Source organism: Geotrypetes seraphini, chromosome 4 (assembly GCF_902459505.1).
Source record: "Geotrypetes seraphini chromosome 4, aGeoSer1.1, whole genome shotgun sequence".
Classification (NCBI taxonomy): domain Eukaryota; kingdom Metazoa; phylum Chordata; class Amphibia; order Gymnophiona; family Dermophiidae; genus Geotrypetes; species Geotrypetes seraphini.
Window position 1 is genome coordinate 191,615,624 of NC_047087.1, and position 24,218 is coordinate 191,639,841.

The following is a 24,218-nucleotide window of genomic DNA, read 5'->3' on the forward strand; positions in this document are numbered from 1 at the left end:
ACCCTTATATCACATTTGGTGGAGAAAAAAAAGAACAAGATAGACTGCAACAAATACCAACACAAAAACAACATGCTTGCAAAATACTTCACCATGGTCACATTGATAAAACAAGGATAGAGCCTTACCAATTACAAAATAAATGACCGATTCCTTTTTGCTAATATGTAATGTGCATTCCAGGAGTGTCAAGAAAAAATATATGTGTAAAACCAAATCAAATCAATGAGTGAATTAAATAAAATCTGATATGGCCATTTTTAAGATAAGCGTGCAGAGGTACAGTAACTGTAGAAGTATAAAAACAGAATTTCAATCATTAAAAAAAGGCTAAAAAGGAGCTAAATAAAAATGTATCAAATATACATACCAATGGGTTTTGTATACAACAGCTAACTTTTAACACCAAAAAACATATCAGCTATACCTTTTAATACATAAATATAAAACTTTTGTACTTGCTTGTAACATACCCTGCGTTTAGATTTTGAAAAGACAAGAAACAAATCTAAAATGCAAATTCAAAATATTTTTACATAAATAAACACATGCTCTCCCTTGATGTAGGAAAAAGGGAACAGGGTTAGGTCAGAGGGAAGACACAGGATGGTTTCTCGTTTCAAAACTTTGAGTACATTATTTTCCAGAGGTAGCTTGTACCTATGGTGCAGGCATCAGCATATTTTCAAAAGGAAACTTGGCAGGGAGTTTGCCTTTGAAAATGAGGTTGCAGATCTGCAAGCTGCTTGGAAAACTGAAAATTGTGCCTCTCCACCAAATGCTGATACACATTCTAACAACTGAGGAGACAGCTACCTAACTTATTCTTCATCTTTTATCTCTTGGATGCTACTAGCCCAGTGGTAGGCAAACTCATTAGTCAAAAGAGCCAAAGATCAGCAGTACAACATTTAAGATTTCTTTTGAGAGCCAAATTTCTTTTCAAGAACCATGTTTTTAAGAGTCGGTTTAAACTAGCTACTAACATTAAATAAAACCAGGTATCATAATAATAATAATCTTATTTATTGACAAAAAAATCTTTTTCTACCTACAGGGATTGGACGGATTCCTGAGGGATAGGGGGATCGTGGGATACTGAGAGAGGTGCTGGGATGTAACACAGGTATAGAAAGCTAACCAGGTAATAAGTATAGAAATCCAACCAGGTCGTGCATGTGCAAGACCGGAGGGTTAGGACTTCGATGGGAAGATAGGACTCAATGGGAAACCAAGGTGGCAAGGGGGCCCCTTCTGGTGACTCAGACAGGCCGTGACCTGTTCGGGCCGCCGCGGGAGCGGACTGCTGGGCGGGATGGACCTATGGTCTGACCTGGCGGAGGCACTGCTTATGTTCTTATGTTTTGTCGTTTCTGCTTTAATCGTCTTGTCTCCACTCACTTCTTTCTAGCCAGCATCTGTCCTCTCTCCGTCTTCCATGCAACATCAGCCCTTTCCATGTCTGCCCTCTCTCTCTGCCATCAACTGTCACCATCTTTCCATTCCATATGGCATCTTCCTTCTTTCTATGCTCCTTCCATAAACTATCTATCTTGTGCCCCTTCTCTCCTTTGTACATGATTCATTTCAGCTTTGCCACCTCTCTATTTTTTTCTGTCACCACCCCCCTCCCCTATGCTCTGGCTTCTCTCTCTTCTCCTTTCCTTCCCATCGCACAGTCAGGCAACTGTCTCTTTCCCTTCCCTGATTCCCCAGCATCTCTCTCCTTTCCTTTCATCTCTCCCTTCCCATCCATGCTCTGACATCACCTCCTTCCTTTTCCCTTGGTCTGGCATATCTTCCTCCTTCCCTCCATGCCCTGGCATCTCGGTAGCCAGAATGTTCCTTTTCAGAGGGGCCCCAACACAGCAGCTGTTCTCACAAGTTTTTCCTCTGCCGCAACTTCCCGTTTCCAACAAGGCAGATTGGCGCAGAGGGAAAGCTTCGGGGCTGCCATGTCGGGGCCCCTCTGAAAAGGAAAATTTAGGTGTTTAATAAGGCAGTTTGGATTGCAGGGCTTTTGAGCCCTAGGTACGTGCAAAGCTGCACTCAAGTGGCTAAAGAGCCGCATGCGGCTTACGAGCCGCGGTTTGCCGACCACTGTACTAGCCTAAAGCGGTAGAGGGAAAAGCAGTATGCAGAAGAAAGAAGTGATATACTCGTAAAAGTGAGGGAGGAGGAGAACAGACAAGACACCAGGAATGTCAACAATCGCTAGCAAAAAAGAAAGATGGAAAAGATGTAAACATGATGTTTCTTATTGAAGTGTGCGCAGCTTTCCAGACTGTTTTGTTACCTATAAAAATAGGAGCATCCTCGAACTGTGTTATGAGTGAAATGTTCTTGTGATTTCTCATTTCCAAAATCTTCAGAGGGATCTGACCACAATAAGTCACACATGGGTCCAAATGCAGGTGGCTCCTTGAACCTATCTAACTATAAAAGAAGGGAAGAGGTTATTATTACCAGTTACATACAAGGCTATTATAATATTTCCTTTTAACAGATATGTTAAGGTATTGACATTGAAACAATAATCATTTCATGAAGTTCACTACTCAGGCTACCATTGGGCTCCCGCCATTTAGTTCCAAAAATGAAGGCTCACTTTTCCACTTTGTCACTATAGATTTTAAGCAAGAGGTACAAGATACTTGGGTTGTAAGTCTGATGGGACTGGGCAAGGATATACCTTGAAGGTGTGCCAAAACTACTTTACAGCAAGCAAATAAAAAAATTTCCTAAAACACAATATGACCCATTTTACATAGAATGCCGAGATGGAACCAAACATCCAAGTTGAGACAGTCACAGTTCCCCCAATATTTTACAAAAGACTATGCCAAACACAGTTTTTTTGTAAAATACAATAATGACATGCAGGCATGCATACATGTGTATTTGCCGTCACATGGAGAGGTTGCCTCATGTTCACACATAGTTAACATACATAGTAAATGACAGCAGATAAAGAAATGAACAGTCCATTCATTTTGCCCATTAGTTACATGCCTTATAAATTCATGATTTGTCTTTTTTCTTTGATATTTCTGGGCCATAGGCTGTAAAGTCCACCTGGTACTATACTTAGATTCCAACTACTAGAATTTCCATCAAAGTTCATTCCAGCCTATCCAACCACCTCGTCATTGTGGGATATATACCGTAAGTCTGTGAAGCAACGTCCTTACGTTCCAAGCTACTGGAGTTTCCATCCATGCCCTCCCTAGCCCATCCTACACTAAATTGTCATATTCTGGACACAGACTATGTAAGTCTGCCAAATATCGACCTCAGTTCTTCAATTTATACCATTTATTTTCTAATTAGAGATCCTCTGTGTTTATCCCACAATTTAAATTCCTTCACCATTTTCCTATCCACCACTTCCTTCAGGAGGGTATTCTAGGCATCAATCATCCTCTCCGTGAAAAAGAATTTCCTAACATTACTCCTAAGTCTACCTCCTCACAACCTCAATTTATGCCCTCTAGTTATAGTAACATGTGCAGCACTGATCCTATCCCATTCCCCTCAAAAATTGAGACCCCCCTCAAAACCTTCAACATATATGCTCCCCTCACCAAAGTCCCAACACCATCAGCATTTCATCCCCCGCATCTCCTCAAACTATATCAACCCCACCCTCCCCTTGGGTCTTTTTGGGGATCTCCCTGTTTTCTAGCAGGAGACAAGAACAATCCCCAGTTGTTCCTATCTCCTCTAGTACTGGGTTTAAAATGGTGGTCAACCCCAACCTGTACTCTCACAGTATTAGATGGCCTGGGTAAATCCACTGCTTATTCCTAGGATAAGCAGCATAACATTTGTTTTACTAGGTAGGATCTGGCTAGGTACTTAAAACCCAGGTTAGCCACTGTTGGAAACAGGATGGACCTTCCAGTCTGCCCCAGTATGGCAATTCTTATGTTCTCAAGTCAGGCTGTCAAATAAGAACTTTTATTTTGCTGCTTGACCCCTAGTAATTCTACACAAGAGTATTGCTAGAGATCCAATCACTGCCACATTGAAACTAATGCTGGAAGGGACAAGATAAATTACAGATTGTTCCTACTCCCTGATAGACACCAAGGAGACCTGAGGGAGGATTGGGGAGATAAGGGAATGGATGTTAATGTCATTGGGGGATTTGGAGAAGGATGGATATTAATGGTTTCATAGGAGAGGAAGGATGTTCATAATGAGGAAGGGTTTAGGAGGGGGGTATGAATGTTGATCATTTCTAAGGGGTTTGGGAGTACCTGCCCTTTCAAGTTGACATTTACGCATGCCTTAAGGAAGATGTAAAGATTGATGTGGATATTTTTCACTCCACAGATGTGTTTCACTTGTAAAATGGGAATGAATGTGTAGATGTTCAGCTCAGTGTTTCCCAAGTCAGTCCTGGAGTAACCCCCTGTCAGTCAGGTTTTCAAGATATCCACAATGAATACACATAAAAGAGATTTGCATACAATGGAGGCAGTGCATACAAAGCAAAGTCATGAACGTTGAAGAGTAATCTAGAAAACTGAGGTTCTCTCAAAAAATTTGTACAGAAGACATATACAAGACCAAAGTATAATCACTGGGAGTTCTTGTTAGATCCAAATTCAAACAACAAGGCAGCATTTGACACAAAGACGCGTGTTTTGTGGTATACTAAGGGTGGCTGTCAGGCCACCAGGATCATTAGATCAGTGTTTTTCAACCGCTGTTCCGCGGCACACTAGTGTGCCGCGAGATGTTGCCTGGTGTGCCGCAGGGCCGCCATCAGGGCAGTACTACCAGTCCTGCATTCAGGGGCCCGGAGCTGACAGGGGGCCCGAGGCAGGGGCGCCAGTAGCTTGCCAAGGCAAAGTGAGTCGATCACCCAGGACTCACTTTGTCTTGGCGATCTAATCTATTAAGCCGATAAGTCTTCTTCTCCCCGACGTCAATTCTGCAGTCGGAGAGGAAGTTCGGGCCAGCCAATCGCTGCCTGGCTGGGCGGAACTTCCTCTCCGATTGCAGAATTGACGTCAGGGAGAGCATGCGTCGGCGTCGGCTTTGGGGCCTGTTATCCATTGGTGGGTCCTGTTCCCCGATGGCAGCAGCAGTGGCAGTGGCTTGGGGAACGGCAGGGAGAAAGAAAGAAAGGGGGCAGGCAGGGAAACAGAAGGAAAGAAGAGAAACAGAAAAAAAGAAAGAAAGGTCAGGGAGAGAGGAAGAAAAAGTTGGGGGAGGGAATGAGGTGTGGAGGAGAGAAAGCATACAGGCTGATAGAAGGGAAGAAAGATTGGATGCACAGTCAGAAGAAGAAAGTGCAACCAGAAATCACCAGACAAGGTATGAAAAATGATTTTATTTTAAATTTAGCAAAGTGGAGGCAGTATTACCACAGTTTTCAAAAGAATTTGCCCAAATAACTTAATAGTTAACTGGGTAAATTCCCAGAGATGAAAACTTCCCTTCACTTACTATGCACAGTTCTGAATTTATATCTGCTGTCTATATTTTACAATATGGTCACCTTTTACTAAACCGCAATAGTGGTTTTTAGCGCAGGGAGCCTATGAGCGTCAAGAGCAGCGCTGGGCATTCAGCGCAGCTCCCTGCGCTAAAAACTGCTATTGTGGTTTAATAAAAAGGATGGAGGGTATATTTGTCTATTTTTGTATGCTATAAAAACCAAATACAGAGAGAGACTGAGAGCTGTTGACGAAGAGCTACGTGTGTGTCTTTCTTCGATTCCAGCCAGAATATCAGCTTTGTGTTCAGCCAAACAGGCCCAGGTTTCGCACTGAATAAAGTATTTTATAATTTTTCACTATTCTGTTTACTTAATATTTCATAATAAAGTAATTATAAACTACTTTCTTTGTGTTTATTTGATTCCTATTCAAGAGAATTACTTTTGTCAATATTCTTTAATGTATTACTTTATTAAATTGTAATTTTATTATGTACATCGCTTTGAATTACGATAAAGCGATTAATCAAATCTGAATAAACTTGAAACTTGAACTTTATATATAGTCAATATAGGCACAGAGTTAAATTTTTTAACATTTTCTAATGGTGGTGTGCCTCGTGATTTTTTTCATGAAACAAGTGTGCCTTTGCCCAAAAAAGGTTGAAAAACACTGCATTAGATAACACTGGAGAAATCATAGATACTGAATGATGGTAGGCAGTATATCATTTCAATAAACAAACATCCTGTTTTTAAAAATGTGGACTTTCAAATAGTTTTCTCACGAAACAAGAACTTGAAGAAACTACATTCTGGAATTGGATGAATTCATTAATCCTGTGGATAGTAAAATGTATAAGCTGAAGTATGAGACAAACTGCGAGTCATCTTTTATGGTGCATGTTATCAGTCGCCCATGCAATAAGATCTATGTGGACAAACTAAAAGACTTTTCCACATCAAGATGAATGAGCATTGTTCGAATATTTGTAGGAAGAATTCCAGTCCATCTTTCATGACACATTAGGAGCATTTACATTGTTTTGTAATTGACCATGTAAGGAGAATATAAGGGGTGGGGATCAGGGAAAAGTTTTATTAAGACTTGAAGAATTCTGGATTTATAAATTAGGAGTCTGGAACTAGCCAGACTAAACTTTAATATTGATTGAAAGGCTTTTTTATGAACAAGGGCTTCCTTTGCATTATATTGACTTTTGGAGAAGTAAGTTCTAGTAAACAGCTACGGGCTAGAACATCATGACGGCATTCTATTTAACAGGATGCCATTTTGATTTCTGGTTGGCAGTGTCTGAATACCATACTAGAGTTAGTGATGGGATGAAGATTGTTCCATGCTTTGAAGATGTTTGTTTGATTTTATGTCTATATTCTTTTAATAAAGGCAAAATTCCACTAGGGAAATAAATATAATATTCTGTGAGGATAACTAGAGTCCACTTCAATACTCACAGCTCTAATAGTAATCAAACTGACCTTATTCTTTTAATGTCATATGATATAGAGTCACCAAAACTTTTTTCTCATTATGCTTCTTTGGTTTTGCAGCATGCTTGAAGTGGCACATCAAGGACAGCTGTTCCTGCTTCTGAGGGAAGGCTTCTGGGTCAGCTGCAATCCTTGTGCAGGAACCAGCGGCTGCGGCTTTGCAAATAGAAGTGCCACTGGGAGGAGAGATCTGGCCAGAGGTAAACACCCGCGAGAGGCACGACGGGTCAGGCTGCTGTGTCAGCCGCAAGCTGTGGCTTTGCATAGAGAACTGTGATGGGAGGAGGGAGCCGGCCAGAGGAGATAAACACCCGCGGGAGACGGCACAAATTTGGGACGCAGAACGGAAGGAAAGACGACGAGGGGCATGTTGGGACATGGAATGGAGGAGGAGGACCGCGCTTGGCAGGAAGGGAGGAAGAAGGGGCACGCTGACACAGGAAGGGAGAGACAGGACCCGGTTCGTAAGTAGGCATTTGACATAAGTCGGGTGTTTTTAAACTGGGGCCTGCCTGTATGTTAATCACAAAACATGGAATTCAATTTCTTGGTCACAACGAATATGTATATCTATCCCACCCCTATACCCACCTTTAGACCCTTATAACCCAGTTAATAGGCATATTGAGTGGCATAACGTTATGCAACATAAAATGATTTGCTCATATTTTGCTCTTCTCTGAACTGGGCTGCGTGCCAGCGCTCAAGAAGGCTATGATGCCACACATCAGTCAAGGGCCTTCTGCAGCCTAAATGAGGACTGTTGACATTGTGTCCTCATACATCAAGGTAAACCAGAAAACTCGAGTCCTATATTAGAGGAGGTAAGCTATCAACAAATATGATATATACAATCCAGCATCAAAGTGTCAACTATTTATTTTTTATTTTTAAAATTTCTATATCCTTTAAAACTAAATGGTTTACATAATTTACATACATAATTTTGTAAAAACATGATAAAAAACACAATCATTAAAATAATCATATTTACAAACTAATACCATAGCTTATATAATGTGAATCATGAATAATTCATCAACTGTGCAGAGAGGAAAATTATTGGTTAAAAATGGCATCTACAAATAATTGCATCTTGAGCCTTTTTCAGTTAGGCATATATATTTAATAATCATCAAATACTAAATTTAGGCGAGAGCACTTACCGCCATGTCAAAGGCTAGGGTAAGTGCCCGCACCTAACTATAGGTAGTTAGTCATGTAAATGCTAATATTCTATAACTTGTGTGCATGACTTGCCCATGCTTCTCCCATAGCCACATCTCCTAGTAAGTTTGCATGCATGTTATAAAATACCAACCTAAAGGCAGTTGAGCATCTAATTGGTGCCAATTAAGGCAAGTCATAGCCTATTATTGCTCATTAACACCACGTATCAGCTCATTATTAATTTACATGTGCAACTGATCTTATTCTATAACTTGCCCATATAAGTTTATAGAATCTGGGGGAATGCAAGTAAGGTAGTGTAAGGCTGAAAGACTGGGAAGGAATTTTCAAATGACATGGTTCACTCATGCTCAGTAAGGTTTCTCTGCCCTATGTCATTTGTTGCCGACATTAGCTGAGTGACATTTCACATGGAAAAAAGGATAATGAGGCTTATGAATACAGAAACAAAGCTGTTAATGTATTTCTGTTACTACAGTTCACTACTATTCTCTCCCTTGAGGTTTTTTTTTTCATAGTACCTTGTTTGGCAGTCACATTTCAGAATCTGATAGATCATCATTATATATTTATTTATGCAATCATTTCTAACCTGCCTGTTATCTAGGCGAGGTACAATAAAATAAACATAATATAAGATCAGAAACTAAGGGGTCAATATTCAGCATGGTTTGTGGTAGAGAATCATCCACACACAAAATGTATATTCACTCGTTGCAGTATCCTCTAGAAATTTTCTCACAGGTGGGAAAAAGACTTCAAGGGCCCACAGGTGCTGCACATTATAATGAAGTGATGCAGTCCTCTGTAAGTGAGCTATCATTAGTCTTGAAAAAAAAAACCAAAACCAGCTTGCTTACTTGTTCAATATCATTATAAAATAAGTGTGATAGTAGAAACAGAATTTAAACAAGTACAGTACTTAGCTAGAAATGAAGACTGAGGGTGATAGAGAATGACACGGTGACAAAATTTATTACCCATGGAAGTAAGCCTTGAAGATGTCCACAGGCAGATAGAAAAACTAAAACCTGACAAATCACCGGGCCCGGACGGAATCCACCCTAGGGTACTGAAAGAACTGAAGGAGGAGATAGCGGCAGTACTACAGCAAGTCTGTAATCTATCCCTAAAAATAGGTGTGATTCCGGAGGATTGGAAGATAGCCAATGTTACGCCCATCTTTAAAAAGGGATCAAGAGGTGACCCGGGGAACTACAGACCGGTAAGTCTGATCTCGGTTCCGGGGAAAATGGCGGAAGTGCTGATAAAAGAAAGCATCGAGGAGCATCTAGAAAGGAATAAACTTATGATAACAAGCCAACATGGCTTCTGCAAGGGAAGATCGTGCCTGACGAACTTATTGCACTTCTTTGAAAAAATTAACAAACAAACGGATGGACAAAGGGGACCCCATAGACATCGTATATTTAGACTTCCAAAAAGCCTTTGATAAGGTACCTCATGAATGCCTACTTCGGAAACTGAAGTACCATGGAGTTGAAGGAGATGTACACAGGTGGATCGGAAATTGGTTGGCAGGTAGGAAGAAGAGGGTAGGAGTGAAGGGCCACTACTCTGACTGGAGGAGGGTCACGAGTGGAGTTCCACAGGGGTCGGTGCTTGGACCGCTGCTGTTCAACGTATTTATAAATGATCTAGAAACTGGGATGAAGTGCAAAGTAATAAAATTTGCAGATGACACCAAACTATTTAATGGGGCTAGCTAGGACTAAAGAGAACTGCGAGGATTTACAAAGGGACTTGAACAAACTAGGGGAGTGAGCGTCGAGATGGCAGATGAAGTTTAATGTAGAGAAATGTAAAGTCTTGCATGTAGGGAAAAGAAACCCGAGGTACAGCTACACGATGGGAGGGCTGTTACTGAGTGAGAGTACCTAAGATAGGGACTTGGGGGTAATAGTAAACAAGACCATGAAGCCGTCAGCACAGTGCGCAGCGGCCGCTAAGAAAGCAAATAGAATGCTAGGTATAATCAACCAGAACGAAAGAAGTTATCCTCCCATTGTATCGGGTGATGGTGCCCCCGCATCTGGAGTACTGCGTTCAATATTGGTCGCCGTACCTGAAGAAGGATATGGCGATACTCGAGAGGGTTCAGAAGAGGGCGACACGTTTGATAAAAGGTATGAAAAACCTTTCATACGCTGAAAGACTGGAGAAACTGGGACCCTTTTCCTTTTTAATATTTATATCAATGACCTGGAGGAAGGAACATCCAGTGAGATCATCAAGTTTGCAGACGATACAAAACTATGCCGGGCGATCAGATCGCAGGAGGATAGAGAGAAACTCCAGAGCGACTTGTGTCGGTTGGAAACATGGGCAGAGAAATGGCAGATGAAGTTCAATGTGGAGAAATGCAAGGTAATGCATTTAGGCAATAAGAATAAGGAATACGAGTATACAATGTCAGGTGCAACTCTGGGGAAGAGTGAACAAGAAAAGGACCTGGGTGTACTGATAGATAGGACCCTGAAGCCGTCGGCACAATGCGCGGCAGCGGCAAAGAAGGCAAATAGAATGTTGGGCATGATAAAGAAAGGAATCGAGTAGATCGGAGAAAGTTATAATGCCGCTTTATAGGGCAATGGTCAGACCCCACTTGGAATACTGCGTCCAACATTGGTCTCCCTACCTAAAGAAGGATATAAAACTGCTGGAGAGGGTGCAGAGACGAGCAACAAAACTGGTGAAGGGTATGGAGAAACTGGAATACGAGGACAGACTTATAACACTAGGATTGTTCTCCCTTGAGAAAAGGAGACTGCGTGGGGATATGATCGAGACCTTCAAAATACTGAAAGGAATCGACAAAATAGAGCAGAGAAGATTATTTACATTGTCCAATTTGACACGGACTAGAGGACATGTAATGAAGCTAAGGGGGGACAGGTTCAGGACTAATGTCAGGAAGTTCTGCTTCACTCAGAGAGTGGTTGACACCTGGAATGCCCTCCCAGAGGAGATTATGACGGAATCGACCGTCCTAGGCTTCAAGAGCAAACTAGATGCATATCTCCTTAAGAGAGGCATATAAGGATATGGTGGACTATAAATTAAGCCAGGTGTACACCTGGCAGGGCCTCCGCGTGTGCGGATCGCCGGACTTGATGGACCGAAGGTCTGATCCGGAGAAGGCAGTTCTTATGTTCTTATGGAGAAGCGGAGACTTAGAGGGGATATGATAGAGACTTACAAAATCATGAAGGGCATAGAGAAAGTGGAGAGGGACAGATTCTTCAAACTTTCGACAACTACAAGAACGAGAAGGCATTCGGAAAAATTAAGAGGGGACAGATTCAGAACCAATGCGAAGAAGTTCTTCTTCACCCAACGGGTGGTGGACGCCTGGAATGCGCTTCCAGAGGGTGTGATAGGACAGAGTACGGTATTGGAGTTCAAGAAGGGATTGGACAATTTCCTGAAGGAAAAGGGGATAGAAGGGGATAGATCAGGGGTGTCCAACCTGTGGCCCAAGGGCCGCATGCGGCCTGGTGAAGTATTTTGTGCGGCCCTGGTCAAGGGCGATGCAGTGTTTTCCTCTGCTTCCCCCGGGCGTTTACCGTCTTGCCGGCTCCCTCCTCTGTCTTGCTGCAGCGTTTGTGCGGCCCCAGAAACATTTTTTCGGCCAATGCGACCCAGGAAAGCCAAAAGGTTGGATACCCCTGGTATAGATAGAGGGTTACTATACAGGTCCTGGACCTGATGGACTGCCGCGTGAGCGAACTGCTGGGCATGATAGACCCCCTGGTCTGACCCAGCAGAAGCATTGCTTATGTTCTTATGTCATTCTTTAGTGTCTATCTCAACCTCAGTCCTTCTACACCAGCATTCTTTAATGCAAGGCTTGAGGTCAGTGGCTGTGCCCATTCATACTCTGATTCTACCCTCTCTCCTTAAAGAATGACACGGAGATGGTTTACCATGGTTATACGCGGGGACAGGAATTTTCTCACCTTGTCATTCTCTAGTTTGTGGGCAATAGAGACTAATGCTCACTTGAAGCACACCGAGCAGGCTATCCTGGATTTTCAGCAGCACTTAACCACAGAGTGCCACTGAAAATTGAGCACGTTCACCCTGACATTGCCTGGTAGTGTTGGAGAAGTCCAAGGAAGAATCAGAAGATACTGTATTCTCTTTAATAATTGCCCCAGCACTTATTTGAAACACCAGTTCTTCTGAAGTCCAGGGTGGGTGAATAATGAAGGTTATTATTTCTTTCCTCTGGCTCTCCTCCCTGTGAAGACCTTGCCTCTTCTCCATCCTGCCCCTCATGATGACCACCATTTCTGTCTTTCATCCTGCCTCCTTCAGTAATTGGCCTTGAACTCTAACCTCCACTCCCCTCTCCCCAACCACCAGATCCCTCTTCTGACCTCACTTTAAGGTTATGATGCTGGGCTGGTGTGAGGTCTTGAGTATCTGTATAAGATCGAGGTCCCGAGTGTGCACACATGCTCAAAGCCTTCACCATGCGCAGATCCTCAAACTCCTGTACTGGCCTAGCATATAACCTTGAGATCAGGTAAGAAGAGAGATCTGGTCGTCTCGAGGAGAGATGGAGGATGGAGGGGAGAAATGCCAAGGGTAGAGATGGGCGATTGTTGGAGGAATTTTGGTTTGGTTTTAATATGTTATGGTGTTTTGGGATCCTTGAAGCAGGGGGTGGGCAGTTATTAGAGAGAATACAGTATGTGTGCACTGGTGATATTCAGTGATGGTGCTCACATATAGGACCACACAGAATGCAGTCCTATTTCTGCCATTAGATATCTGGATGCCAGCACTGAATATCAGCCAGCACCTGTTCCACACAGCTTCTGAGTTCAAAAGACCTGGATATAGCACAGGCTGAAAATCGCCTAGTAAAGTCCTACTAAACATGAAGGCCCTGATTCTGCAAAGTGCTCCCGATTGTAGGCAGCTGTAGGCATCCTACAGCTGTCTAATCAGCCAAATGGGAGGCACTTTTTCTAAAAATAAAATGTTCTCCAGGCAGGCCGCCTATATTGAAGGTGCCTCCAGGGAGCCTAGAGAGGCCTGCAAACCTGCCTAAGCTCGCCTAAAGCAAGGCGGTAGCCTTAAGTGAACCTAGGTGGCCCAACGCGTCTCCCTACCAGAACACGAGATGCTTTCAATGTAGGCTAACAAAATGCTGGCCTACATGGTAAGTAGACGCGGCCGCTATACCTAATCGCGGCAAGGATCTCCCTGTCGTGATTAGTATAGCGGCCATGGCTACGGCCACAAGTTTCCCCTACCCCAGCGATCGCGGCAGGAGGGTGCCCAACCCCTCCTGCCGACCCCCCCCAACAGCCCCCCTAAGATTGCTGGCAGGAGGGTGCCCAACCCCTCTTATCGGACCCCCCCCAACGAACCCCCCCACCCTGGAACGCCCCCCCTTGGTCTTACTTTCAAGTTGGACCGGATGGCTCCAAATGAGATGGGCCTGCCCCTCCCCTGCCCAACCCACAGGATCTTACTGCCTGATTGGTCCAGGCACCTAATGTCCCTCCCGCGATTGTCAGGAGTGCTGTTGGGGAGGTCAGCAGGAGGGGTTGGGTACCCTCCGGCCGTGATCGTCGGGGGCGGGTTCTGTCAGCAGGAAGGGCTGAGCATCTTCCTGCCAGCGATCATAGAGGGGGTGGGGGGGGGGGGGCGGGTTCTGTCGGTAGGAAGGGTTGAGCACCTTCCTGCCGGTGATCTTAGGGGGGGTGTTGGGGGTCCGGCAGGAGAAGTTGGGCACCCTCCTACTGGCGATCTTCGGGGAGGTCTTTTGGGGGGGGGGGGGTCCCAGGGAGAGGGGTTGAGCAAGTTAACCCCGATTCTGTACCCGGCGTCTGCAACATGGACGTCATTTACAGAATCGGGTTAACTTTGGGCAGGTGTAGGCTCGATTCTGTACAGGCACCCTGGACCGGCGTCCTATTCAGAATCCGGGCTGAAAAGTACTATATAGCCATTGGTAGTGTTAGATCACCCGTGCTGCCCTAGATCTGAGGAGAAATTAATTCATAAATTGACTTAACTTTTATGGGATTCTTAAATTTACCTTATTAATTGACTTCCTCTCAAATATGCTTGTGTCATTTTTAACAATATTTAGAGCACAAGATTGGTTCTGCAACAGTTCAGATTCTATGTTGCAAAGTGTATCTTCCACATAGTATGTGGTACTGAGATATTGGCCAGCCTTCCTGGCCTGAGGTGTTCCCCAGGATCCATCCTTGCCCACATTCTCTTTAATGTCTTCTTAGTATCACTGGAAACTCAAGATTCCGGGATCAGTGTCTACATGTATGCAGGTGATATCCAACTGGTGATTCCATATGATCCCCAAAGTCACAAGCTCTGAGTAACCTCATTCAAACTTGGATGCAGTTGCTGCCTAGCTCCTGCTGCATAAAATTAAAATTAAATCTCAGAAGCCACAAGCCATCTAGTTTCTGCATAAGAAATCTTGCATCTCACCATCATCCACAATAACTGGGACCAAGATAATTACTTCCAAGATGGCTGTTACTATGCTCAGAATCACCCTTGATAGCCAACTTTCTGTCAAACTCAAATTTCCTCTAACCTAAGTCAAAGCATGCCCTTAATCTGCCCTGTAACCACCCCTACTTTCTGGTAGGTGCCTACCATCTAATTAATTGCAATTTTCAATTAATGGCACCAATTAAGGCTTTTTAAATAATAACTAAGATAGATGCCCAGATCAGCTAGACGTGCTGATCTAGGAACCAAACTTTAGGCTTCTTTTATAGAATCAGGGCCTTAATACCTAAGCTGAAACAAGTTATTTTGTGGGTGGTGCAGGGCAGAGTCAGCACTTATACAGTTAACTGCCAATATTCATCACAACCGCAAAAGGGAACTGCATAAATAGGACCATATAAAATACAGTCCTCTCTTTAAGCAGCTCGCCTTATGCTATATATTGCACTTAACCTCATAAGTTTTAACCAACCATATACTATGCCTGGGTATTCAATGCCAGTGTCCAGACATGGCCCAGCATTGAATATCCAGGGATAAAGCCAAAAGTGGCCAAAAAACGCTGATCACAGCTGGCTGAATATCTACTTTTGTTTACCCATAGAAAGATATGTTTTCTGAGGCCTTTTGACAACTAAACGCACTATGTACCTTGATCCATCATTCATGCTCCCGCATTCACCACTGTAACTACCTACAGGACAGCTTTGTACTTGTAAATACTAAACATCTTCAGCTCATCCAGAATATTGCAATTACCGTATTTTCATGCATATAACGCGCGCGTTATACACGATTTTACAAACCGAGTATAAACATGCGCGTTATATGTGTGAGCGCGTTATACAAATTTTTTTTTTCAGTGCGATCCGGCATCCCCCTGCGAACTGGCATCCTCCCCCCCGCTCGCGTCACCCCCCCTTCCCTGCGATCCTACATCTCCCCCAGCACCGCAAAGACATCGGTCGCTTGCCCAATTGGGCACCGGCACCAGCACCAATGCACAGGACGTGCCAGTGCCAGTGCCCGAAGATCCTCCCTCGTTGGGCTGGGCTGGGCTGGGCGGTGCGAGGGAGATCCTCCCTCTTTCCTGTGCCGGGCTGGACTGGGCTTTGATCATTTGTGCATGCTCAAAGCCTTCTGGTCTCGCTCTCTCCGAGATTCTCAGATTCAGAATCTCAGAGAGAGCGAGACCAGAAGGCTTTGAGCATGCGCAAATGCTCAAAGCCCAGTCCAGCCCGGCACAGGGAAGAGGGAGGATCTACCTCGCACCGCCCAGCCCAGCCCAGGCCAGCCCAACGAGGGAGGATCTTTGGGCACTGGCACTGGCACGTCCTGTGCATTGGTGCTGGTGCCCAATCGGGTAAGCGACCGATGTCTTTGCGGTGCTGGGGGGGATGTAGGTTCACAGGGGAGGGGGGGTGACGCGAGCGGGGGGGGGGGGAGGATGCTGGTTCGCAGGCCAGAAGAGGGAGTAAGCGGGAGTGGCGGGAGAAGGTTATAGCAGCATGCGCGGTATACACATGTGCGTGCTATATAAAAAAATTTTTACACAAATGGTTTGGACCCGCGCGCTATACACATATGCGCGTTATATGCGTGAAAATACAGTAAGCTTCTGCTTGGCCTAAAAAATATGACATCTCCCCACTACTGAATGAGCAGCAGTAGCTGGTCCATTGTTGGAAGAGATAAATACAAAATCCTCATGTTAATTTACTTCAGCTGTTTCACTGGTCTACTACTTTATATATGCTACCACTACACAATCCCTATACCCCCACCATACTCTCTTAGAGCTTCACTCAGAAAGCTTGTATTTGCCCCTGCACCTTAGACTATTAAATCAACGATGACATGGCACACTATGTTTTGTTATATGGCTGCACCACTTTTGAACTTCCTAACCCACAAGTTAAGAGTAGAGAACTCCTACCACAAATTCAAAACTAGAGCCAAAACCTATTCTCCTTCACTTTTAGTGAAGAATGAGGACCTGGTCTACAAATGCTGGGGGTTTTCTGAATACTTCTTTTAATTCAGTTTGAGAGGATAATTTTTTAACAGGTCACCTATGTGTATAGACCAACTAGGGGCCTATTTTGAGGCTATTTTATAAATATGAAAAGACATCTGTCTATCTTTATAAAATACTAAGGGCAAAGTGGCAGAAATTGTACCTAGAATTAGAGCATCATGCCAAGAACAAGGGAGGCCAGGATTCAAATTCTACTTCTGCCACTGAGCAAGTTACTTCACTCTCCAATCACTTTAGTTACGACTTAGGTGCACAAGTTATTTCTCAAATCCAAGTGGGTTTATAACCTGTTTGTAAATTGCCTCGAGCTTGGATTTAGAAAAGGCAAGTAATTAAACAAACCCAAAATCTAAATCCACTGTTAAGCTTCACCTATATCTGAATACGTCTGCAAGTTGGAATAATTTAGTCAGCTCTGCAATAGTAATCTCATGTTTACCTCTTACCTATCCATGGGTTCAGGTGTCTGATGGCATAAAATGCAGGATTCTTTATCTCTTCACTACAAGAACAGCAAACAAGTATTAATTCACCTACCAGAAGATTTCTGACGAGTCCTGAAAGCTGCAGAATAAAAACAAATACATTGTCTCTACTCACTCTTCTAATATCATCTAGCATGTGGATCTCTGGTGAAAGCCCACCATGTACACATAAGAACTGTTGATTTAATAGTGCAGCAAGGGGAAGGCAATCAAAGGCTTCCATGCACGCCTCATAGACACGCTCCGAATATTTGATTTTACCTACAGAGAAGACAAAATGAAGTATTAAAAGCTATATGACAACCTTTTTGGTTCACTTTCTTCAGCATGATTGATCTCTGTGTGACTTCCTTTACTTCTGCTATGATCTTATCAGAATCAGCATGAGATCAGACAATTAAGGCCTACTAACAAGTAAATTATTCAACTATAGAACTCCATGGTCTTTTCGAAGAACAAAAATAAATGTTTTCCTATCTGATAAGCAAGATTTTTTCACAATTCCACCAGAAAAGACCAAACCATGAGACTGTCCTCCTGATCAGCAGATGGAGATAGAACAAAACTTGAAGGTGCAGACTATAGTGTATTAGATTTCTTCTCAGATAAATGTGTGTTATCCTTGAAATCTTCACCTTTCAAAATAGCCTGTGTGCTTCATAGGGAAACTAGGTAGTGCTGGCGATAGGCTAGACTGATGGTATACAGTTTGTTATGGTTTATTAAACTTAATATACCACTCTTTGATTTGTTAAATCCATGGACCTGCTTCCTCTTGCTTTTTCCCTGAAGAATTTGCATCACATTATTTGATAAAAAACCATAGAAACTCAGGCCTCTGCCTTTTTTAAAGGTATTTCCAAAGCCATTTTCACAGGTAAAAGAGCTTTACCGTACAAAATGGGGTTTTATATAAATAACCTGTCCAACCCGCAGGTAACATTATATGTGCACAGCCAGCTCCAGTGACTACCAGACAGTATAATTTAATTAAATAATCAGAAAGTACTGATTTTTGGGCTAAACTATCAATCTCTATGTTAGGAAAATTTAGGGCCTCTATTACAAAGCTGCAGTAGCGAGTACTGGCACAGCAAATATGATGTAGCCCATAGGAATTAAATGGGCTGCACTGCATTTGACATGCGAGAATCACTACCGTGGCTTTGTAAAAAGGGCCCTTAAATAGTATAAATACAAACATTAAACACTGAATTCAATAAAACTTCAGGTAGAAAGGCGGGAATGCAATTTTCAAAGAAGGCAACTGTAAAAGGACAAAATCAAGTTTATTTAAAATTTGATTGATCGCCTAATCATACATTCAAGGCAGTGCACAATTCTAAAACAATTTGACAACGTACAGGGAAACAAAAATTCATATGCCAAAAACATGACTTACCAGACAAACAGAACCACTATGGAATGTAGGGATGGAAATACAATAATTGAAAGCAAATGAGACAATCAAGGGAAACTACAAAAGGAAGGATTTTAAAAAAGAAATTGAGTCTTCAGCAGGGTTAAAGGAATCAGGGGTCTAAACTGATGTGTGTGGTCCTAATTTGCGATGTCTAGCAGTCAAAAGCTTCTTTAAAAAGGAAGCATTTTAACTTGCTCTTAAATCTATCGATATTTCGTTCTTCCCTTAAATAAATTGGTAAGGAATTCCACAATTGAGGAGCCGTAACCAAAAAGAAGTATTGTCTGCGCGTATTGATGGTTTTAAGTGAAGAAACAGTCAACAGATGTTGGTCATTGGACCAAAGTATTCTAGTAGAAGCTAAGGAATTAGAACCCTATTGATGAAAGCTGGGGATTTATAGAGCAGCACCTTAAGGGATAACAATAATGATAATTATAGCTTTATTTATATCCCATCATACCTTTTCAGTTCAAGAAGGTATACAATAAATGGAGCTGTAAGGACAGTGAATTTACATCAGTTAGATTTGGGAGGGATAGATAGACAAATTGGTGACTAGGAGAAAAGGGGGAAGGGATGTGTAAGGCATGGTAGGTGTTAAACAGAATTGAAGGGTCAGATAAATCTGTCGAACAGGTGGATTTTTAGTGATTTTCTGAATGAATGGTATGTTAGTAAGTTCAGGATGAGTTCACTTAGGGTGTTGTTCCAGATCCCTGCTTGAAAGGAGAGTGTCCTGTTGAGGAATCTTTTGAATTTGCATCCTTTGGGGGAAAGAAATGTGAACAGTAGTGTTCTGCGTGAAAACCGAAGTTTGTCCTGTAGGGTGAGATGTTTCAAGAGGTAGGTGGGTGTGGTGCCAAAGAGAGTCCTGAAGCAGAGGCAACCAAATTTTAAGATAATTCTGGCCTCGATAGGTAGCCAGTGATGTTTCTTGTAGTATGGAGTGATGTGGTCAGACTTTTTCAAGCCAAATATTAGTCAAACGGCTGTGTTCTGGATAAGTCTCAGTTTCTTGATGTTTTTTGTGAGATCCTAGGTAGATTATGTTGCAGTAGTCCAGTGAGCTTAGGACTAGGGACTGGACCAGCAGTCTGAATGATGTGAAATCAAAGTATGGTTTTAGGGTACGTAGTTTCCATAGTAAGTGGAAACATTTTTTAATTAGGATGTTGGTATGGGCTTCTAGTGTCAGTTGTTGATCTAGGGTGACTCCTAGGATTTTGATGGTAGGGTTAATTGGGAAGTTTCTTCCATTTATGTTGATAGTAGATTTGGTTGGTTTGTTTGTTGGGGGGGGCCATAAATATCTTAGTCTTTGCCGGGTTTAGCTTTAGTTTGTTGACCATTGTTCTACTTGATTGATGAGAAGAAGTGTCTGGTTTCGGTTGAAAGTGTAGAGATGGGGACGATAATTGTGATGTCATCAGCGTAGATATATGATTGAAGGTTCAGTTTGGATAGTTCCTGGCCTAAGGAGGACATGTATAGGTTGAATAGGGTGGGGATAAAGGGGAGCCTTGGGGGACAGCAAAGAGGTTGGTCCAAGCTTAGCAGTAGGTTTGCTCGATGATGACTTGGTAGGATCGTTTTATTAGGAAGCCTTTAAACCAGTTGAGTCCGAGATACCTATGGTGTCTAGAAGTAGGATGTCGTGGTCCACCAGGTCAAAAGCACTGCTAAGGTCGAATTGGAGTATTAGTGCGTGTTTCCCTGAGCTGAGTACTTGTGTGATGTGATCTATGATGGAGGCTAGGGCTGTTTTGGTGCTGTGATATGAGCAGAATCCTGATTGATATTCGTGAAGTATTGAGAATTTATCCAGGTAGTTCATCAGGGCAGTGTTGATCAGACTTTCCATCAATTTGGTGAATAAGGGGATATTGGCCACTGATCTGTAATTGGATGTTGTTGATATGGGGTCTTTGCGATTCTTAACAATGGGCGAGATGAGGATATGGCCAAGGTGGGTTGGGAATTTGCCGTTTGCCATTAGATGAGAGATCCAATCAAAGAGCATGGCCTTGAAGGGGTTGGGGCTGCTCTCATAATGGTGGGCAGACAATTGTCTAGGCGACAGAAGGTTTTGGCATATTTATTATAGAGCTTCAGAAATTGGAACCAGTTAGGGGGCTCAAAGTGGCTCCAATTCCTGTCTACCGGGATTGAGTTAGTGTGTGTGGGTGTGGTAGTTGAGGAGGAGCTAGTGTATTTTGGAAGGAGGTCCTGAGATTGAGAACTTTTGACTTGAAGTAACATGCGAAGTTCTCAGCGGTCGGTAGTTGTGTGGAGGAGGATCTTTTGTGATGATCAGTTTCAAGTAGTGAGTTGATTAATCTGAAAAGTTCTTTTCTGTTGGTTGTGGAGGATCCTATTTTGTTGGAGTAGAAGGTATGTCGTTCTTCCTTGGTGATTTTTTTGTACTCATGGATTTTGGATCTCCATATTGTTTTATCCTCTTACTTCTTTGTCTTGTTCCAGATTCTTTCGAGTTGACGTGCTTTTCTTTTAAGTATTATTAGTTCCGTAACATACCACCTGTCGATTATGTGATGTCTTTTTTTGCCTTTCTTTAGTGGAGCGATTTTGTCTAGGATCAGATTGCTGAGGGTGATCCAGTTGGTGTTGAAATCTATTTCTGTGTTTGGGTGTGGTAGTTGAGGAGGAGCTAGTGTATTTTGGAAGGAGGTCCTGAGATTGAGAACTTTTGACTTGAAGTAACATGCGAAGTTCTCAGCGGTCGGTAGTTGTGTGGAGGAGGATCTTTTGTGATGATCAGTTTCAAGTAGTGAGTTGATTAATCTGAAAAGTTCTTTTCTGTTGGTTGTGGAGGATCCTATTTTGTTGGAGTAGAAGGTATGTCGTTCTTCCTTGGTGATTTTTTTGTACTCATGGATTTTGGATCTCCATATTGTTTTATCCTCTTACTTCTTTGTCTTGTTCCAGATTCTTTTAAGTATTATTAGTTCCGTATCATACCACCTGTCGATTATGTGATGTCTTTTTTTGCCTTTCTTTAGTGGAGCGATTTTGTCTAGGATCAGATTGCTGAGGGTGATCCAGTTGGTGTTGAAATCTATTTCTGTGTTTGGGGTGGATAGTAGATCGAAGTGAGACCAGAATTCTGTAGGGTTAAGGGAGGGTTTGAAAGTTGTTGGGTTATCTTTTCTATGTTTTGTAGATGTGTGGGGGTGTGGATTGCTCCATAGTATTTGAAAGTTAGCTCTCAGGTGGTCCGAACAGATGGTGTCAGTCCAGGTTACATCTGTTAGGCTGATGAGCGAGGGTCTTTGGATGAGAAGGAAATTAGGTCTAGGTGGTGGCCTTTCTGGTGGGTGGTGGTCATGTCGCCAAGTAGCAGGTTGTGTTTGTCTTTGGAAGTGTTTAGTAGGAGGAATTCAGAGAAGTCTTCACTAGCATTACTCCATCTGTTGGGCGGGATATAGAACAGGGTGGTGTTCAGGTTGGCTGTCAGGTTGGTGTTTTGTTAGGTTGCAGGTGAGAATTTCTAGGTCTTCAGTTGATTTGGAGTCAATTACCTGGAAGTAAAAGTGGTCTTTAAGGATGATGGCTATTCTACCACCTCTTTTGAAGTTTCTGGAGAGGGGAATGATCTTGTAGCCCCTAGGAAGGATGTCATGGAGATTGTCATTGTCAGAGATAAGCCAGGTTTCAGTTAGGAATACTAAGTCGAGTTGGGATTCAGTTAGCCAGTCCTTTACTAGTTGGGCTTTATTTCTGATGGAGCGTATGTTGAGCTAGGCACAGGGGAGGGAGTAAGTGTCCAGTACGGAGGTGTATTCCAAGGTACTGATGTTCTTTACCCGGCATTGTTTTCTCAGGGAGGTCTGTTTTGAAGAGTGGTGGGTGGTGTGGAGTACTTGGATTGGGAAAGGGCCAGGGTTCTGGCTGGCGAGTTGTGGGTGGGGATGTGGCTGTTCGGCCATACCTGTTTGTTGTGGGAGTGATGGGTGTGGGGAACAGGTTCAAAGGCTAGTGTCCTGGAGGACCAGGATTGAGAGCAGATTAAGTATAAAATCAGGTAGGTCAGGAGGTGGTTTCGGATGGGTGGCATGGTTAGTTGGTGGGAGGATGTGAGCAGAGGAGATCGTGAGAGGTTGCAGGTGTAAAAATGTTTGTGCAGGGTTGATCAGGTAGGCAAAATGCGCCTGTGGAATTACAAATGCAGGTTAAACAGGAGATTGGAAAACAAGGTTAGAATAGCAGGCTAGAATGCAAGGCTAGAATACAAAATGCAGTGAAGACTTATAAATGCAGGTTAAGCAAGATGGCTAGGATACACGGAGTTAGGGTGAGCGTTACAAAGTAATGGTAGAGTGGTCTCAGAGAGTTTGTAGTAGACTGGTCTGAGAGTGTTTCTGGTGTTGCTGCTCCGTCTGAAGCGGCAAGGAGGGGTGGAGTATGCGGCTGATTGAGATAGTTGAGTCTCCTGACTTGTTTCTGTGTCTTTGATTGTATTTATGCTGCCCTCAGTCGATGCACTAAAGGAGCGCGCCGCAAGGGTCGTTGGTGGCAGAGGTCATCTCCCACGCCTGCTCCAACTCCTTCCCTTGCAGTGTTGGCAGTGGCTAAGTCAGCTGTGGCAGCTCCTGACAACAGTGGAGCTGCCCTGAAGGGAAAGATCTTTTTAAAAGTTGCGCCGCTAGGGCCGTTGAGGGAGGAGCTCATCTTCCAAGCCTGCGCCAACTTCTTCCCTTGCGGCGTCAGCGGTGGTCAAGTCAGCTGGGGCAGCTCTCGACAACAGTGGAGTTGCCCTGAAGGGAAATATCTTTTATAAGTTATTCATTAGTTATTTTATAAGTTAATCATTAGCATTCACAAGATCCAGTGGATCTCATAAAAAGGGGGACATGAAAGAATACCTTGTAAAGTTAAGAGAAGCAGAGAACATATTTTGACAAAAATGCAAGTGGCGTACAAGAAAGCATTGATGGTAAAGTAAGATGATTTTTTCTCATGAAAAGCTGAAGTATATTTATTTGGGTTCATTTAATATACTACTCTTCAAATTCATATGAAAGCGGTTTATAATAAAATTATAATAATCAAACACAGACCAATTAAAGACAGTACACAAGGTTCAACAAATGACACATGAGGAAAGGGAATGGAGGGACAACAATTATTAATCCTAAAACTGTTAAAATTTGCAGAAAAAGTTATTTATCTTTCTGATCAGTTTATATAAGTGGTTTTCTGAATTGACAACTGATTTTGGTTGAAAATGAGCACAGGTGAAAGGGAGTTTTTCTGACCAGTGATATTTAAATCCTTGTTGAATTGTACTATCCTGAAATGCTGGATTAACAGAGTTTCACTGAGGTCTTTCTCCGTTTTTTTTACACTTTTCATTTTATTAAAATGAAATCCTATCATATACTTGTTGAAATAACCATGTTTTCAAGCCAATCTTGAATTTCCAATAAGAAGATTCTAATTGAAGGACCGTCAACAATTAATTCCATAAATGTAGGCACCACATACTAAATACTGTTTGATGTGAGGTATTCAGCCATAATTTTTAATAGGAGAATATCAACATAGAATTAACCTGCAATGACTGAAGAC

The 24,218-nt window shown here is 42.8% G+C and overlaps 1 protein-coding gene across 7 annotated transcripts in view; it reads right to left on the reverse strand.

The window, feature by feature from the left end:
* PPP3CB (protein phosphatase 3 catalytic subunit beta) overlaps positions 1 to 24,218 on the reverse strand; it is a 133,124-nt gene that overhangs the window by 61,421 nt on the left and 47,485 nt on the right. For all 7 annotated transcript variants that reach the window (XM_033941608.1, XM_033941611.1, XM_033941609.1 and 4 more), the window contains exons 5-6: positions 17,319 to 17,464; positions 2,297 to 2,436 (exon numbers count right to left, since the gene is read on the reverse strand). In XM_033941608.1, coding sequence (XP_033797499.1) covers positions 2,297 to 2,436; positions 17,319 to 17,464 — 286 coding nt within the window. The remainder of the gene's footprint in view (positions 1 to 2,296; positions 2,437 to 17,318; positions 17,465 to 24,218) is intronic.